Here is a 19301-nt window from a genome sequence, read left to right as displayed (position 1 = left end):
GGGTGGCTGAGTCGGTTAACTATTCGACTTCGGTTCAGGTCATGATCTCATGGTTCATGGGTTCGAGCCCCACGTCGGGCTCTGTGCTGACAGCTTAGAGCCTGGAGCCTGTTTTGGATTCTGTGTCTTCCTCTCTCTCTGCCCCTTCCCCACTCACACAATGCTCTCTCTCGCAAAAATAAAAAATTAAAATTAAAAAAAATTGTAATAAAATAAAATCTTAAAAAATAATAAAACATAAACCCTAAAGAAAAAGATTGATAAGTATGATTACATTAAGATAATGGTCTTTTCTAAAAAGATATCACGGGGGGCCCTGGGTGGCTCAGTCTGTTGAGCATCTGACTTCAGCTCAGGTCACAATCTTGCAGTTCATGAGTTCAAGCCCCGCGTCGGGCTCTGTGCTGACAGCTCAGAGTTTGGAGCCTGCTTCAGATTCTGTGTCTCCCTCTCTCTCTCTGCATCTCCCCTGCTCACACACACACTCTCTCTCTCTCTCTCTCTCTCAGAAATAAGTAAACAGTAGGAAAAAATACAATGAAATGAAAAGACACCATAAAAAGTGAAAAGACAAGACATAAAGCATGAGAAAGTGTCTGTGGTGCATATAACCAACAAAGGATTAACACCTACAATGTAAAAATAGCTCATACCACTCAGTGAGAAGAGAACAAACAATTTAAGGGAACCAGAAGGCCTTTATGTGTTTGTGTATTACTCATGTATGATGCTAAACCTTATTACTTATCAAAGCAATGCAAATCAAGACAGAGTAAGAAATAATATTACATGTATTCAAGTTGGCAAAAAAATAAATATTTTTTAATCTAGAGAAAACAAATATGGCAAGAATATGGAGTAAAGGAACTCTGCGAGTAGTATAAACTGATAAAACTGTTTGAAAGAGCAATTTCGCTCTATCCAGAAAATAGACATTCTGCTCCTAGATATAGACTTAGAGAAATCCTTATATGTAATAACAAAAACATAATATTCATTGCAATATTATTTTAAATAGCGAAAAATAGGGAAAAGCCTTAAGTGTCTATTGACTTTACAAGAGATCATTAAATTGCAGTATTTTTCACACAATGGACTATTAAATAGTAGAGAAAACTAATGAACCAGAATTTAAAGTATTGCCTCAGGTAAATCTCAAAATCATAATATTGAGTGATAAGAGCAAGCTGCAGATGATACACATATAATATCTAAAACGATAAGCGCTGACATCAGGAAAGGAGTTACTTCTGAGAAAGAATAAGAGAGAAGAACAGGATTAGAGAAGATCTAAAAAGTTAATCTAAAGCAAAAATGGCAAAATGTTAAGGGTTTATGAAGCTGGGTGATGAGTAAGGGCATTTGCTAAATTACTATCTGCACTATTTTCTATGCTTGAAATATTTAATAATAAAGAGAAAGAAAGAATTAACCTAAGTCTTGCTAGGTTGAGAGGCTTACCTAAAGTCATGCAAGATATGCCAGGAATCCTCAAGATTCAAACGTAGCCATGTGCTTTCTGATAACCAGCTGTTTTTATTTTTCCCTTTTTACATATTCTGTAATTAATATTATTTTACTAATTGCCTTGAAGTCTTTGATGCAGGGGTGACATCTCTGAAGTAGGGGTTCTGTCTTCTGTTTGAACATTCATTAGCTCGAGTACACCGTAGGTGCTCAATAAGCAATCTGTTCAGTGCTTGATAGCTATATACAGTGTTATGCATGGAGACATTATTTATGGTTGGCATATCTGAGTCTCAGTAATAATAAATGATGTAATGACAGAATTTTACTATTGTAATCTCTAGTAAGTTTAGGTATTAAATTGATCACTCCATATCCTGAAAGGGAATGGCAAGAGATTTTAGTTTTCTGTCAGCTGTCTAGGAAATACATGCTATTTTCACAATTGCCCCAGAGTGCTCATATCACATTATGAGCTAGTAAGTGGTGCATTTACAATTTTCTGTTTGTTATTGTAGGTATCATAACTGGAGCATTTTATTCAGTCTCAACATTATTGAATCAAATGATATTGACATATTACAAGGTAAGTGTCTGTCTGTGCCGTGTCACATGCCTGGCCAAGAATGTTTCTTAAGCAGTGTGATTCCTGTTAGTATGATCATAAGATTAAAGATTTATAGGGTAACCGGCTGGCTCATTCAATGGAGTGTGCGACTCTTCATCTCGGGGATGTAGGTTCGAGCCCCACATAGGGTATAGAGATTACTCAAAAATAAAATCTTGAAAAAAAAAAGGTTTATGACCTTATTGCTTTTAAGAGATTTATATTTGTTTTAATTGAGAATACATTTAATCTAATTTATAAAGCACACAAAATGGAAAGCAGAGGTTATTATTACAGTGATAATACCTAAGTCTTTTTTTGATACTTTTTTTTTTAATTTAATGTTTGTTTATTTTTGAGAGAGAGAGAGAGAGAGAGAGAGAGAGAGAGAGAGAATGAGTGGGGGAGGGGCAGAGAGAGAGGGAGACACAGAATCTAATGTAGGCTCCAGGCTCTGAGCTGTCAGCACCGAGCTCGACGTGGGGCTCAAACCCGCTGATCGCGAGATCATGACCTGAGCTGAAGTCAGATGTTTAACCAACTGAGACACCCAGGCACTCAATACTTTTTTTAAAAAATGTGACTGGTTATATGGGAAAAGACAAAGAGACAATTTTAAAGGAAACCAATCCAAATATAAAGAAGTAAATATCAAGCTGTGACCTCTCTTTCCTTTTGAAAGGAGAAAGCAGTTGTAATATATAAAAACAGATTAATCTCCTCAGACTTCTGTGAATTCTAACAAAGATCATTGCATTTTCTAACCATGGAGGAATGAGAAAAATTTCTTTTGATTTCTCCCACATTTTAGGTTTTCTTTTTTTCTGGTTTGAAAATAGAATGCCCTTCCCATGTTCGTTACCTGCCCCCTAACCCACTCACCTAACAGATATACTAAATTTCCCACTATATTCTATGCTTAATTTTATCTGATTATTTCCATTGACTGTGGAATGTATGGGGATGTGAAAGATCTATTTGAATTAGAAGTATCTGATTAACTTCTTTTGATTTTTGTTTTTTAATTAATTTATTTAAATTCAAATTAACATACAATGTAGTATTGGTTTCAGGAGCAGAATCCCATGATTCATCACTCACATGTAACACCCAGTGCTCATCCCAACAAGTGCCCTCACTAATGCCTATCAGCCCTCCAGCGACCCTCAATTTGTTTTCTGTATTTAAGAGTCTCTTATGGTTTGCCTCCCTTTCCATTTTACCTTATTTTTCCTTCCCTTCCCCTATGTTCATCATCTGTTTTGTTTCTTAAATTCTACATATAAGTGAAATCATGATATTTCTTTTTCTCTGATTTATTTTGCCTAGCATAATACATTCTAGTTCCATCCACACTGTTGCAAATGACAAGATGTTCTTTTTGATTGCTGAGTAGTATTCCATTGTGTATATATATATACCACATTTTCTTGATCCATTCAAGAAGTATCTGATTAACTTCTTATGAAAATTTTTTTAAGGGAGAAGAAGTGAATGCTGGAAAGATTGGGCTAACATTGGTAGTGGCTGGAATGGTGGGCTCTATTCTTTGTGGCTTTTGGCTTGATTATACCAAAATATACAAGTAAGTGATGGTAGATAAATGTACGGTGTACAACCTAAGGTATTTTGGGTTTAATGGAGGCTGTGATTTTTATTTTCAGAAATTTAAGAAGTGTTATTATTACTGAAAGACTTGGATTTTAGACGTTCTTAGATTCCCTTCTCTTCTAAGTGAAGTCTATCTATCTATCTATCTATCTACCTCCCCTCTGGTAACCATCAGTTTGTTCTCTATACTGAAGAGTCTGTTTCTTGGTTTGTCTCTCTCTCTCACTCTTTTTTTTCCTTTGTTTGGTTTCTTTCTTACATTCCACATATGAGTGAAATCATATGGTATTAGTCTTTCTCTGACTGACTGATTTCACTTAGCATTATACTCTCTAGCTCCATCCATGTCGTGGCAAATGCCAAGAGTTCATTCATATTTTTATGGCTGAATAATATGCCATTGTGTGTATATACTTTACCCATTCATCTATCGATGGACTTGGGCTGCTTCCATAGTTTGGCTATTGTAAATAATGCTGCAGTAAACATAGGGGAACAATTATTTTCATTACTAAATGCTCCCCATGATAAATGTAGTTATCATCTGTCACTATACAAAGTTCTTATATTATTGACTATATTCCCTATTCTCTACTTTCCATTCCCATGGCCTATTTATTTTATTACTGGAGGTTGTATCTCTTGATTCCTTCACCTCTTTTGCCCACACCCCCCTACTCCTACAATCACCAGTTTGTTCTCTGTATTTATGAGTCTGTTTCTGTTTGTTTGTTCATTCATTTTGTTTTTTAGATTCCACATGTAAGTGAAATCATATGGTATTTCTGTATTCCCGTCTGACTTATTTCACTTAGCATAATGCCTTCAAGGTCCATCCATGTTGTCGCAAATGACAAGATTTCATTCTTTTTTTACAGCTAATGTTCCATTGTATGTGTGTGTATTCTTTATTCATTTATGTATGTAAGTACATACATATTCTTTATTCATTCATCTATCAGTGGACACTTAGGTTGCTTCAATATCTTGGCTGTTATAAATAATGCTGCAGTAAACATAGGAGTGCACATATCTTTTTTTTTCTCATTTTCTAGCTTTTATTATTATTTTTTCAAACATAATTTATTGTCAAGTTAGGTAACATACAGTGTATACACTGTGCTCTTGGTTTTGGGGGTAGATTCCCATGATTCACTGCTTACATACAACACCCAATGCTCATCCCAAGAGGAATGCACATATCTTTTTGAATTAGTGTTTTTATTTTCCTGGGGGAAAGCCCAGAAGTAGAATTACTGGATCATGTAGTATTTCAATTTTTAATTTTTTGAGGAACTTCCATACTGTTTTCCATGGTGGCTGCATCAAGCTACATTTACCAACAGTGCACAAGGATTCCCTTTTCTCCACATCCTCACCAACACTTGTTATTTCTTGTGTTTGTGATACTAGCCGTTCTGAAAAGTATGTGGTGACATTTCATTATGGTTTTGATTTGCATTTCATTGATGATTAGTGATGTTGAGCATCTTTTTGTGTGTCTGCTGGCCATCTATATGCCTTTGGGAAAATGTCTATTCTGGTCCTCAATTTTCAATTGAATTATTTGGTTTTTTGGTGTTGAGTTGTATTAGTTCTTTATATAATTTTGGATATTAATCCTTTATTGTATATATCATTTGCAAATCTCTCCCCCATTCAGTAAGTTGCCTTTTCCTTTTCTTGATTAGTTTCATTTGCTATAGAAGAGCTTTTTAGTTTGATATAGTTCTAATAGTTTATTTTTGCTTTTGTTTCCTTTGTCTGAGGAAACAAATACAGAAAAATATTGCTAAGGAGAATGTCTAAGAGGTTACTATGTGTCTTCTTTTAGGAGTTTTATGACTTCAGGTCTTACATTTAGGTCTTTAATTCATTTTGATTTTATGTTTGTGTATGGTGTGAGGAACTTTTCTAGTTTCATTCTTTTGCATGTGGGTGTCCAGTTTTCCCAGCACCCAGTTACTGAAGAGACTATGTTTCTTGCCTCCTTTCTTATAGATTAATTCACTGTGTAAGCGTGGGTTTATTTCTGACTCTCTATTCTGTTTTATTGGTCTTTGTGTCTATTTTTGGGCCGGTACCATACCGTTCTGATTATTATAAATTTGTAGTATAATTTGAAATATGGGATTATGATACTTTCAGTTTTATTCTTTCTCAAGGTTGCTTTGGCTATTTGGGGTTTTTGTAGTTTCATTTTCTTTTTAATACAGTTGTGAATGGGATTGTTTCCTCAATTTCTTTTCGTGGTACTTTGTTATTATTGTATAAGAACACAACAGAGTCTGTATATTAATTTCATATCCTGCAACTTTACTGAATTCATTCATTTGTTCTAATAGTTTTTGGTGGAGTCTTTAGGCATATATATTATCATATCATCTGCAAATAGGGACAGTTTTACTTCTTTCTTACCAATTTGGATGCCTTTTATTTCTTTTTCTTGTCTGATTGTTGTGACTAAGACTTCCAGTACTATGTTGAATAAAGGAGGTGAGAATGGCCATCCTTGTCTTGTTCCTCATCTAAAGAAAAGTTTTCAGCTTTTTATCATTATGATGTTAACTGTATTTTTGTCACATATGGGCTTTATTAAGTTGAAGTATGTTCTCTCTAAACCTACTTTGTTGAAAGCTTTTATCATGAATGAATGTTGAACTTTGTCAAATGCTTTTTCTGCATCTGTTGAGTTGATCATATGATTTTTATTGTTGATTTTGTTAATGTGGTGCATCACATTGATTTATTTGCAGCTATTGAATCATCCTTGCATCCCTGGAAAAAATCCTACCTGATCCTTTTAATGTATTGTTGAATTCAGTTTGCTAATATTTTTGTTGAGGATTGCAGCTATGTTCATCAGGGATATTAGTCTGTAATTTTCTTTTTTGTAAGGTCTTTGTCTGGTTTCAGTAGCATTGTAATGCTGGCCTCATAAAATGAATTTGGAAATGTTCCTTCTTATTATATTTTTTGGAATAGTTTGAGAAGTATAGATATTAGCTCTTTAAATGTTTGGTAGAATTCACCTGTGAATTCATCTGGTTCTAGACTTTTGCCCTTGGGAGGTTTTTGATTAGTGATTCATTTTTGTTACTAACAACCAGTCTTTAGATTTTTCTACTTCTTCCTGAATCAGTCTTAGAAAATTACATGTTTCTAGGAATTTATCCATTTCTTCTGAGTTGTCCAATTTTTTGGCATACAATTTTTCATGGTATTCTCTTATAATCCTTTGTATTCCTCTGGTGTCAGTTGTAATTTCTTTCATTTCTGACTTTATTTATTTGGGTCTCCTCTTTTTTCTTGATGAGCATGGCTAAAGGTATGTAAATTTTGCTTACTTTTCAAAGAACTGGCTCTTAGTGTCATAATCTTTTATAGTCTCTATGTCATTTATTTATGCTCTGTTCTTTATTATTTCTTTCCTTCAACTGACTTTGGACTTTCTTTGTTCTTATTCTAGTTCCTTTAGGTATAAGTTTAGATCATTTATTTGAGATTTTTCTTGCTTTTTGAAGGCCTGTATCACTATAAACTTCCCTTTTAGAACTGCTTTTGCTTTGTCCCAAAAATTGTGAGCTACTGTGTTTCCATTTTCATTTGTTTCCAGGTATGTTAATTTTCTCTTTGATTTCTTCATTGTCCCTTTGGTTATTTGGTAGCATATTGCTTAACTTCCATGTGTTTGTGTTTTTTCCAGTTTCTTCTTGTATTTTTTAAAAATGTTTACTTTTGAGAGAGAGAGAGAGAGAGAGAGAGAGAGAGAGCGCATGAGCAAGCAGGGTAGGAGCAGAGAGGGAGAAACAGAGGATCCGAAGCAGATTCTGTGCTGATAGCAGAGAGCCTGATGTGGTGCTTGAATTCACGAACCGTGAGATCACGACCTGAGCCAAAGTCGGACGCTTAAATGACTGAGCCACCCAGGCATCATTATAATTTTTAAATTTATTCTTGATTTCTGGTTTCATACCATTGTGGTCAAAAAGATACTTGATATGATTTCAGTCTTCTTGAATTGATTGAGACTTGTTTCGTGGCCTAACATGTGATATATCTTAGAGAATTTTCCATGTGCACTTGAAAAGAATGTGTATTCTACTGTTTTTAGATGGCATGCTTTGTATGTATGTTCAGTTTATCTGGTTTTAATGGATCGTTCAAAGCCACTGTTTACTTATTTTCTGTTTGAGTGATTTATCCATTAATGTAAGTATGGGGGGGGGGCGTGTTAAAGTCCCCTACTGTTACTGTATTACTCAATTTCTCCCTTTATGTTTGTTAATATTTGCTTTATATAATTAGGACTTCTATGTTGAGTGCATAGTTATTTACAATTATTATACCTTTTTGTTGGATTGATTCCTTTATCATTATGCAATGCCCTTGTTTGTCTCCTTTTATAATCTTTGTTTTGAAGTATTTTGTCTAGGGTCGCCTGGGTGGCTCAGTCAGTTAAGCATCCGACTTTGGCTCAGGTCATGATCTCACGGTTTGCAAATCCAATCCCTGCATCAGGCTCTGTGCTGACAGCTCAGAGCCTGGAGCCTGCTTCAGATTCTGTGTCTTCTTCTCTCTCTGCCCCCCCTCACTCATGCTCTGTCTCTCTCTCTCTCTCTCTCCCTCAACAATAAATGTTAGGGGTGCCTGGGTGGCTCAGTCAGTTAAGCATCCGACTTCAGCTCAGGTCACGATCTCGCAGTCCGTGAGTTCGAGCCCTGCCTCGGGCTCTGGGCTGATGGCTCAGAGCCTGGAGCCTGCTTCCCATTCTGTGTCTCCCTGTCTCTCTGCCCCGCCCCCGTTCATGCTCTGTCTCTCTCTGTGTCAAAAATAAATAAACGTTAAAAACAAAAACAAAAACAAAAAAAACCACACACAAAAAACAATAAATGTTAAAAAAAATTTTTTTTAAGTAAAGTATTTTGCCTAACCTAAATATTGCTACCCCAGCATTTTTTTTTTTTTTGCTTCCATTTGCATGAAATGTCTTTTTCCATCCCTTCACATCTGTATGTGTCATTAGGTCTGAAATGAATCTCTTGGTGGCAGCATATAGATGGGTCTTGTTGTTTTCATCCATTCTGTCACCTTATGTCTTTTGATTGGAGCAGTTAGTCCATTTACATTTAAAGTAATTATTGATGCGGGGTGTCTAGGGGGCTCAGTCAGTTAAGTGTTCAGCTTCAGCTCAGGTTGTGATCTCACAGTTTGTGGGTTTGAGCCCCATGTCGGGCTCTGTGTGCTGACAGCTCAGAGCCTGGAGCCTATTTCAGATTCTGTGTCTCTCTGTCTCTCTCTGCCCCTCCCCCACTCATGTTCCATCTCTGGCTCTCAAGAATAAAATAAAACATTAAAAAAAAAGATATTTTTAGACCTTTTTTTAAATGTTTACTTATTTTTTGAGAGAGACAGAGCACAAGCAGGGGAGGGGCAGAGAGAGAAGAGGAAACAGAATCTGAGGCAGGCTCCAGGCTCTGAGCTGTCAGCACAGAGCCCAGTGCAGAGCTTGACCTCACAAGCTGTGAGATCACAACCTGTGCTGAAGTCAGATGCTTAACCAACTGAGCCACCCAGGCGCCCCCCTCCCAAAAAAAAATATTTAAAGTAATTATTGATGTATATATACTTACTGCCATTTTAATTGTTTTATGATTGTTTTTGTAGTTCTTCTCTGTTCCTTTCTTGCTCTCTTCCTTTGTGATTTGATGACTTTCTTTAGTGTTATGCTTGGATTTCTTTCTCTTTATTTTTTGTGTATCTATTCTAGGTTTTGGGTTTGTTACCATGAGATTCATATATAACATCCCATGTATATAGCAGCCTATTTGAAGTTGATGGTTGCTTAAGTTGAAATGCATTTTGAAAGCACTATTTTTTTACTCCCCCCTCCACTTTTTAGGTATATGATGTTATATTTGCATCTTTTAATTTTTATCCTTCAGCTAATTTTGTAGATATAATTGATTTTGCTACTTTTGTCTTTTAATCTTTATAGTAGCTTTATAAGTGATTGATCTTCTTCCTTTACTATATGTTTGCCTTTGCTAATGAAATTTTTTCCTTTCATAGTTATCTTACTTCTATTTATGGCCTTTTTTTTTTTTTTTTTTTTCTGCTTACAGTAGTCCTTTTAGAGGCACCTGGGTGGCTCACTTGGTTAAGCGCCTGACTCTTGATTTCGGCTCAGGTCATGATCTCACAGTTTATTGCTTCGAGCCCTGTGTTGGGCTTCATTAGTCCCTTTAACATTTCTTGTAAGGCCGGTGTAGTGGTGATGAACTCCTTTAACTTTTATTTGTCTTGGAAACTCTTTATCTCTCCTCGAATTCTGAATGATAATCTTACCCGGTAGAGTATTCTTCATTGTGGGTTTTTTCCTTTCAGCATTTTGAATATATCCTGCTACTCCCTTTTGCCCTGCAAAGTTTTTGCTGAGAAATCAGCTGATAGCCTTATGGAGCTCCCCATGTACATAAGTATTTACTTTTCTGTTGCTGCCTTTAAGATTCTTTAACTTGTTGACGTTTTAATTATTATGTGCCTTGGTGTGGTCCTCCTTGGGTTCATCTTCTTTGGGGCTGTCTTTGTTTCCTGGAATTGGATGTCTGTTTTTTTTCTCCAGGTTGTGGAAGTTTTCAGCTATTATTTCTTCAAGTAAGTTTTCTGCTCTTTTCTTTTTCTGGGACCTCTCTAATGCAAATGTTAGTATGCTTGATGTTGTCCCAGAGGTCCCTTAACTTCCTTATTTTTAAAAATCCTTTTTTCTTTTTTGTTGTTCAGCTTGAGTATCTTCCAGATCGCTGATTCATTCTTCTGCATTCTCTAATCTGCTTATTGATTCCCTATGGTTTGTTTTTCATTTCAGTCATTATATTCTTCACCTCTGTCTCTTTTTTGAAGTTCTCAGTGAGTTCATCCACTCTTCTCTCAAGTCCTGTGAGTATCTTTCTGACCATTACTTTGAACTCTGTCAGGTACATTACTTACTTATCCCTGTCTTGTTTAGTTCTTTTTCTGAGATTTCTCTTTTATGCTTTTCTTTGAGACATATTCCTCTCCCTTCTTTTGTCTGACCTTCTGTGTTTGTTTCTGTGAGTTAGATGGAAAGCTACCTCTCCTGGTCTTAAAGGAGTGGACTTATGTAATAACATCCCCTGTGTAGAATTTGTGTGCCTGGCTGCTTTGGCTGATTAGCTGGAGCTGCATTTGGTCCAGGCCAAAGATCCTGGGGTGCTCCGTGCCAAAGGCCAGCCTGGTGGGACAAGTAGAGTTGGAGCAGATAGTCTGGGAGGGTTCCCCTTGCAGGACAGATTGCTAGGGGCCTGGACTCTGTTCCCATCTGTGCTCTCCAGGGGGAGGAGGAATGTAAACAGTGGTGCTCACTGGCATCTCCAAACCCAAAGTGAGTTCCAGCAGTTTCCCCATTGTTCGGTAGATGTTCTAGTAGTAAAAGTTGCCCTTTAAACCACTGTTTTGTTTTTTTACTTTGCTGTGCCCCAGGCCAGACGAATCTGCATGGGGGACAGTTCTGTGATATCTCTCCTACTGCAAATCATAGGGTCTGCAGTGGGGTTCCCATTGTTACCCTGTCTCTGTCTCTCTTGCTGTTCTCTACATGGTCCCTCTATATTCTATTATGCAGAAACTGTTCAATCAGCCCTAAGGTCTTCTTCAGGAGGAATTGCTCTATGCATGGATTCTACGTGTCTGCGGGAGGACATGAGTTCAGGGTCTTCCTAGCCTTCCATCTTGGGCCCCTAGGCCAATAGTAGCTACACTTTTTAACAGGCAGAAACTCCCCATATGCTTGGGAGAAATGAATGAATGTAACTTTGCATAAATGAATAGAAGGAAATAAAATGAATGAATGAAATACGGAACGGTCACCTATATATCTTCTGTACCTTTCAAGGCCCAAGATCTGTTTGATATCATTATGTAAGCCCTTCCAAAGACCTTCAATGTTGAAATTCTCCAAGATAGTTTTCCCATAATTTAAGATAGTACTTGCTGTGGCTTCATTATTATGAAATGTTAGCTTACAGTGAAACCCATTCAATCTGTAGATGAAGGGAACATATGTAAAGAATTAAATTTATTTATAGTCTTTGGCCCACTTTACAATTAGAAAACTTGCTAGGCATAGGAATATGTTCTTTTTGGCCTTGATTTTGTTCTCAGAGTAACTGCCATTCATTCACCAAACTTCTGTTGTGGGCATAATTCGTCTAGGAATTATGACAAGCAATATATGATCCCTGTCTTTAAGACACTTGTAGTCTAAAAGGGGAAAATAAGGCATGCATATATGAAAAAATAATAATATAACAGACTAAAATCAATGTCATAAGTCCAATAGGTGTCTGTCATGTGACAGTTATGTAGCTACTAAAATGATAAGGGAACTTGGAAGAAGAGACAACTTTGTAAGCTGCAGTGGTTAGGAAAGGTGTTTTGGAAGAGGTAAAATTTGAACTGAATCTTGAGATACAGCTACAGAACTATCCCATTTGGTGGCACAAAAATTATTTTATCCATATGAATATTCCTTCCTGTCTGAACACTGGATGTGGTGTGAGTTTTGTTGATTGCTGCTGTTGAATCTTAAATGTAAGCTTTATAAACGTGAGCTTTAAAGTCAATGCTTTGGGGCGCCTGGGTGGCTCCGTCGGTTAAGCGTCGACTTCGGCTCAGGTCATGATCTCACGGTCCGTGAGTTCGAGCCCCGCGTCGGGCTCTGTGCTGACAGCTCAGAGCCTGGAGCCTGTTTCAGATTCTGTGTCTCCCTCTCTCTCTGCCCCTCCCCTGTTCATGCTCTGTCTCTCTCTGTCTCAAAAATAAATAAACGTTAAAAAAAAAAAATTTTAAGTCCATGCTTTGTGCTATCAACAATAGCCAAAGTATGGAAAGAGCCCAAGGGTCCATGGAGTATTACTCGGCAATGGAGTATTACTCGGCAATCAAAAAGGATGAAATTTTGCCATTTGCAACTATGTGCATGGAACTAGAGGATATTATGCTAAGCGAAATTAATCAGTCAGAGGAAGACAAATATCATATGACTGCACTCATATGAGGACTTTAAGATACAAAACAGATGAGCATAAGGGAAGGGAAGCAAAAATAATATAAAAACAGGGAGGGGGATAAAACATAAGAGACTCTTAAATACAGAGAACAAACAGGGGGTAGCTGGAGGGGTTGTGGGAGGTGGGGTGGGCTAAATGGGTAAGGGGCATTAAGGAATCTACTCCTGAAATCATTGTTGCACTATATGCTAACTAACTTGGATGTAAATTAAAAAATAAATTATAAAAAAAATAAAAGTAAATAAAGTCAATGCTTTGGTGGAAACATTTTTCCATATAAGGGAAACCTGATTTTGAAAACCAAGGAATTTATTACTGTATGGACGGAGCAATGCTTAGTAACATGATTTTTATATGCCTAGGAAAATCAGACAAAATACTAACAATTTTGTTTTTTGTTTTAGACAGACTACTCTGATAGTTTACATTTTATCTTTTCTTGGAATGGTTATATTTACTTTCACATTGGACCTTGGATACAGTATCGTTGTGTTTGTTACTGGAGGGGTGCTTGGGTAAGCATCAAATGTGTTTAGGGGGAATGATAGCATGCTGTTATAATTGTGAAATATTGCTACTATGGTTTTAAATTTTTAGTTCATCCAAATGTCCTTAAAAATATTTTGAACTTTAAAGAATCTGTGCTGTGCATATAAATTTGTAATTCTTTACAATACAAAAAGTTTGAAAATGTTTTTTGGTATATATGACAGGTGAAAAATGATAAGCCTTACTTAGTCCAGGTAACATTATTTAGTTAGAAAAACAACTGACTTAGCAAATCAGAGGTAATTTTTTTTCAGAAAAAGGAAAACTTAGGAGCTGCTTTGCTTTTCAGTTCTTCTGTCCTTGGACTGATTGGTGAATAATAATAGGGGCTTGCTTTCACACATCAAGTTCAAAATCTTTAGTTATTTGATCACTAGAATAGGGCTGAGAAGTAGAATGATTGCCACAGTGTATGCTATTGTCCTTCAGTTAATTGTTTCTGTAATTCTGGATTTATTTTCGTAGTTTCTTCATGACTGGTTACCTCCCATTGGGTTTTGAATTTGCTGTTGAAATCACTTACCCTGAATCTGAAGGCACCTCATCTGGTCTTCTTAATGCTGCCGCACAGGTAAACCCCTGACCTCTCTTAAATCTGAGATGAGTAGTTTACAGACTATTCTAAATTTTTTTTTTTTATGTTTATTTATTTTTGAGAGAGAGAGAGAGAGAGAGAGAGACAGAGCATAGTGGGGGAGGGGCAGAGAGAAACAGAGACGCAGAATCCAAAGCAGGCTCCAGGCTCCGAGCTGTCAGCACAGAACCCGATGCAGGGCTCAAACTCATGAACTGCGAGATCATGACCTGAGCCAAAGTTGGTCGCCCAACCAACTGAGCCACCCAGGCGCCCCAGTTTACTGGGTATTCTAGTGAATAAGAAGTTTAAACTTTCTGCCTTTCCAAATCATATGAATAAAATAGTTAAGAAAAGTTCTCAGGAAAACATTACACTTATTTCAAAGAAGCAAATTCAACAACAATTATTTCCTCTTATTTTATTTTAGATATTTGGAATTCTGTTCACATTGGCTCAAGGAAAACTCACAACAGACTATAGTCCTAAAGCAGGAAACATTTTCCTCTGTGTTTGGATGTTTCTAGGCATCATTTTAACAGGTAAATGAGGGTATTTTCCTGACAAAAGTACTTGTGTCATATCGTCTTTATATTTTTCACGTATATTGATTCTCAGTGGCTTCCAGAACTCAAAGGGAGAAAGGAAATAAAAAGCGGGATTACTACTTATTTTTTCCCAAGGATATGAATCTATTAATTAATTTTTCAGATTTTAACTTCAATACCATTACTATGCATAAAAACCAAAGCCAGCGTGTGAAGAGTCGGGAAAGATCTGGAATCGGCAGACCTGGACCCGAGTTCTGACTCTGCTGCTCACCTGCTGTGTGACTTTAGACAAATTGCTTAAACTCTCATACCCTCCTTTTCTCATTCACGTAATAGGGTATTAAAAAGCCTGCCATGGAGGGTTGCTATGAGGATTAACTGAAGTTCAGGTTCATGAAAAGCTCCTAGCATGGTGTCTGGCACTCAGGACGTGCCCAGTCACGTCAGCTGTTACCAGAATGAGTGGTGGTGGAAACGGCACAAGGGATGGTTAGTCAGTTCTTACACTTCTCAGGTGTCATCGGAATAGACTTGGGCAGGAACGATGGCGGTGCCCAACTTTGAGAGAAGGAGCATGGAAAAGGACTCTAATCCGTAGTTTGTCCGGGTGCATGAGCATAAAAGTGGATTTAGAAGCAAGGCTTAACGTCCACAGTGTTTCCACACCCACGCTGGCTTCTCCTGTTATCTCACTCTGTTAACTTCTCTCTGCAGTCCTTTTCCCTACTCAGACGGCAGCGTAAACTCTTATACAGTGTACGGATACCTGCCAAGCAAACCACACTTCCTGCCTCCTCCCCCTTGGCCTTGATGCTCCAATGGTCCCAAACTCCCTCTGGTGCCAAATTCTTGGCTGTTCTATTCCTGTCTCACATTCTTTGCATATCCTGTTTGCTGCCTGCCTAGAATGCCTTCCTGTCTCTTCTTATCTGCTTGACAAGTTCCTACTCATTTTTCAAGTTTCAATGCAAATATGTGTTCTCTGGCAAGCCTTCCCTGATTTTTCTCTGGACTGACATGGGCTTTTTTTTCTCCCATGTTCCCACTGTACCTTGTACATATCTGCACTATTGCAGTTATCCTACAGTGTTATAATTGTTTGCATGGTAATATTTCCCTAGATGGGCGAGTGCTCTATGGAAAGAATTGTGCTTTTCATCTTTGGTTCCTAGCATCCTGTATTTATTCATTAATGAATGATTTGCTAATTAAGTTAATGGCTTAGAGAGGCCCTGGTATTATTTCATGCTACAAGGATGCTATTGGATATTATGGTACTACAGTGTGCTAAATTTGGCAATATCAAAAAAGACTTTGTGCCGCTTAGAGAAAAGCATATCTATATACGCTCTTTGGTAACATCACCTCTTTGGGGTTTTTCTGTTTCAGCATTAATCAAGTCTGATCTCAGAAGACACAATATAAATATAGGAATTGCAAATGGTGATATTAAAGCTGTAAGTAATGAATATTTTTATGACTAAACTATTAAGAAATGTGTGAAACCTGTCTGTCTAGTCAGCTATTTTGTATTCCTGAGCCAATCATTGATCTGTCATAATGGCAGATGCCAGATGCTGTAAGTTGTTTTTATTTCCTGATTCTTTCTGCAGGTACCAGTTGAAGATACAGTTGAAGATAGTCCCACAGACCAAGAATCAAAAACTATTGTGATGTCCAAGCAGTCAGAATCGGCAATTTGAGGTGAAAGAAAAAGTTAACATCATGCGATACTTGAGCAGTAAGGCTTGGTTTAAACGTTATGGGATATGGATACTTACTTGAAAATTATTACGTGACCCATAATTATTATCTTGCTTAATTGTAACCTTAAGCAATATTTTGCTTAGCAGACTTTGGCTCATCTCATATTAACACTACCATTTATCAACTGAGCCTTCCATTCATAGTCCTCTCTTGTCAACCTGAAAGTAAGCTTCTTGATGTGTATTTTCCAAAAGTGGTTTTGTTGTGTTTTGTTTCGTTTTGTTTCTTTGTAGAAAATGGAAGGTTGGAAGGCTTTCTGAAGTGATAATGTGGAGGCCTAATCCCCATAAATCACATAGGACTTCATGCAATTTAGAACCAAGTGACCAATATATTCCTAATTGGCTCCTTTCCATTGTTCTGATCTATTGTCCAGTGACCCTCAGTAGGAGTACATTACACCAACACGACACTCCTGGCCCATCAAAGGACAGCACTGGGATGACACCTGCACGGAACCTCTAAGATTTTTCCCATTTCTTATATTCTTGTTAAACAGTGCTTTGTAACGTGTACTGTCAGTGGCCATCAAAACTATCGTGGGAACAGGTTGAACCCATGACTTTGGTCTTAGACTTGAATTCTAATGAAGCTAAGGGGCCCAGACGGACTCATTATCTTGAGTTCTCTGCACTGCCTTCCTACCATGCTATAAATGCTAATACTATTTTCTCACTTCAACTTGACAGTAATTTTGTACCCACTGCCTTGCTTACTCTTTTTTCAACACGGGCAAGATTGGAGATATTGTCACTTCAGCTCCATACCACTCAGAGTAAAGCAAATATCACAGTAAAGTGACTCAAATGAATTCTTTGGTTTCCCAATACACATAAAAGTCATGTTTACACTGTTCTGTAGTCTAGTAAGTGTGCAATAGACTGAAGGAACAATGGACATACCTTCAGTGAAAAAAGACTTATTGCTAAAAAATGCTAACCATCAGCTGAGCTTTCAGTAAGTCATAATCACCACCATTGGTCACCACAACAAATATAATAATAATGAAAAAGGTTGAAATATTGCATGAATTACAAAATGTGACACAGACACAAAATGAGCAAATGCTTGGAAAATTGGCACCAATATACTTGCTCGATTCAGGGTTGCCCCAAACCTTCAAGTTGTTGGAAAAAAACAAACAAACCCACAATATCTGTGAAGTGCAGTAAATCAAAGCACAATAAAATGAGGTATGCCTGTATATTTAACTTTGTAGTAAGAAAATGTCATCCAATGTGTTTCATGTTTTCTTGTATCATCCCTAATACTTGTGCTTCAGTATTACAAAGAAATCTAAGGTGACTTAGCCTAGGAGTTCTCATTTAGTGAAGACCTCTTAAGATGCTTTAATTCTCTACTAACATCTGTATGACCATTCTCCTTTGAGGAATACTGTGCCCAGGTATGTGCTCCTGCAGTGTATTGTGGGAGTGTATCCTTTCTTCACCCGACTGTACATACTGTTCCAAAAGTCTGCTCTTTCACATGCTCAGGGTAAGGAGAATAGGACCAAATGTGCTTCTACAGTGCCTACCACTGCGTTTTGTTTACAATGAGAATTTACATGTTGTTCACGACCTGACTCTCTAAGCTCATAGGGAATATCTTTAGAATACTAACATCTAAACAGCCATAATATTTACATTATGTCCACATAAACAACAACAACAAAAAGCCAATCAGGTGTGCCCTTGAAGTAAATTAGCAATTCTGATTTGGGCAGATTATATGCATTGCTTTATGTTGATATTATAACATTCTCTGTAATCAAATGACAGTAAATGATGTAGAATCTTTCCTGGAGAATGTGTCACCAGAAGAACTTAGCTGGGAATCAGAAGCTCTGGGTCTGTGACTGTCTGGGTCACAGACCTGGCTCTGTGTCCCTGTCACTCTCTGGGCAGCGTTTTCCTTATCCATATAATGAATGTATTCACTTTGATCTCAAAGACCTTTTTTGCATCTTCAATGCCGTTCATCATGGGGTAGACCAAATCGGGTACCGTGGGAACTTAAATCTAGCTAGAGAAAAATCCCCTAGAGAATTGGATTAACAGCTGTGATTGTTACTTTGTGCATCTGGGGGATTTAAAATCTTTTTTTTTTTTTTTTTTTTTTTTTTAGCTTTTTTATTCAGTTGGTGATAGCTCAGGCAGAATATGCTGAATCATTAACTTCCTTAGATATTCACATTATAGGTTTTATGACCAAAAAGATATCCTAAGATCCCTCCTAAATAATTATTTTTATTTTTGAACTATCAGTGTTGTTTTAAACAATCATGTACTTGTTGAGTTCCCTAGCTTTTGAAAAAAAATTACAGATCAAGGTTGGAATACTTTATTTCCAAAAAGCATATGCGTATATGTCATGTGTATCTTTCTTTGTTGATTAGAAAAAGGATGAAATAGGATGTGACAAAACGCAAAATGAATTGATAATTTTTCCGTATTTTGAGTTAAAGTTGCCTGTAATTTGTGAAACAAGAAATGTCATATAATTCTATGTCTGATCTTTGGAAAATAGAGTTGGGTAACCATCACTTCTGTAAATTTTAACAAAATAATTTTAGAAAGAAATTGGATGCTTTCAAAAGCTGTTGCATTTATAAATTATGCAGAAAAGAAAAATACTAGCTTTTGCCTTTTGTGAATGTTGGAGAAATGTCTTTAAAATATTGTTTATATGTAAACTCAGAATATGCCAGAAGAATTCCTGTCTGTATGAAGTCATCTTTCATGTTTGAAATTTTGCTTTTTGTACTATTTGTCTGTATGCTTGTTCTTCAGTGTTTCAGACCTGAAATAAATTTATTTTTTTAATGTTAATTTTGTATGGCTTTTTGAAAAAAATTTTAAGCTGTTAATTTATTTTTTGAGAGAGAGTGTGAGCCAGGTGGGAGATGGGTGGGGCAGAGAGAAGGAGACAGAATGTGAAGCAGGTTCCTCACTGTCAGCACGGAGCCCAACGCAGGCCTCGAACCCATGAACCTTGAGATCATGACCTGAGCCGAAGTCAGACACTTAACCGACTGAGCCGCCCAGGCACCCCTAAGTTCTGATACTTAGGTACACATGGGG

General features: G+C 37.0%; 1 protein-coding gene across 2 annotated transcripts in view; it reads left to right on the top strand.

Moving 5' to 3' along the window:
• The window catches only part of FLVCR1 (FLVCR choline and heme transporter 1), a 37295-nt gene extending 18246 nt beyond the window's left edge, over positions 1-19049 (top strand). For both annotated transcript variants that reach the window (XM_060643859.3, XM_060643858.3), the window contains 7 exons: positions 1986-2053; positions 3556-3659; positions 13182-13292; positions 13792-13897; positions 14331-14442; positions 15841-15908; positions 16065-19049. In XM_060643859.3, coding sequence (XP_060499842.1) covers positions 1986-2053; positions 3556-3659; positions 13182-13292; positions 13792-13897; positions 14331-14442; positions 15841-15908; positions 16065-16154 — 659 coding nt within the window. In that variant the 3' untranslated portion in view covers positions 16155-19049. The remainder of the gene's footprint in view (positions 1-1985; positions 2054-3555; positions 3660-13181; positions 13293-13791; positions 13898-14330; positions 14443-15840; positions 15909-16064) is intronic.
• The last annotated feature ends 252 nt before the right edge of the window (positions 19050-19301 follow it).

Source organism: Panthera onca, chromosome F1 (assembly GCF_046562875.1).
Source record: "Panthera onca isolate mPanOnc1 chromosome F1, mPanOnc1 haplotype 2, whole genome shotgun sequence".
Classification (NCBI taxonomy): Eukaryota; Metazoa; Chordata; class Mammalia; order Carnivora; family Felidae; genus Panthera; species Panthera onca.
The sequence above is the reverse complement of the archived record's forward strand: the minus strand, read 5'-3'. Positions and strand labels throughout refer to the sequence as shown.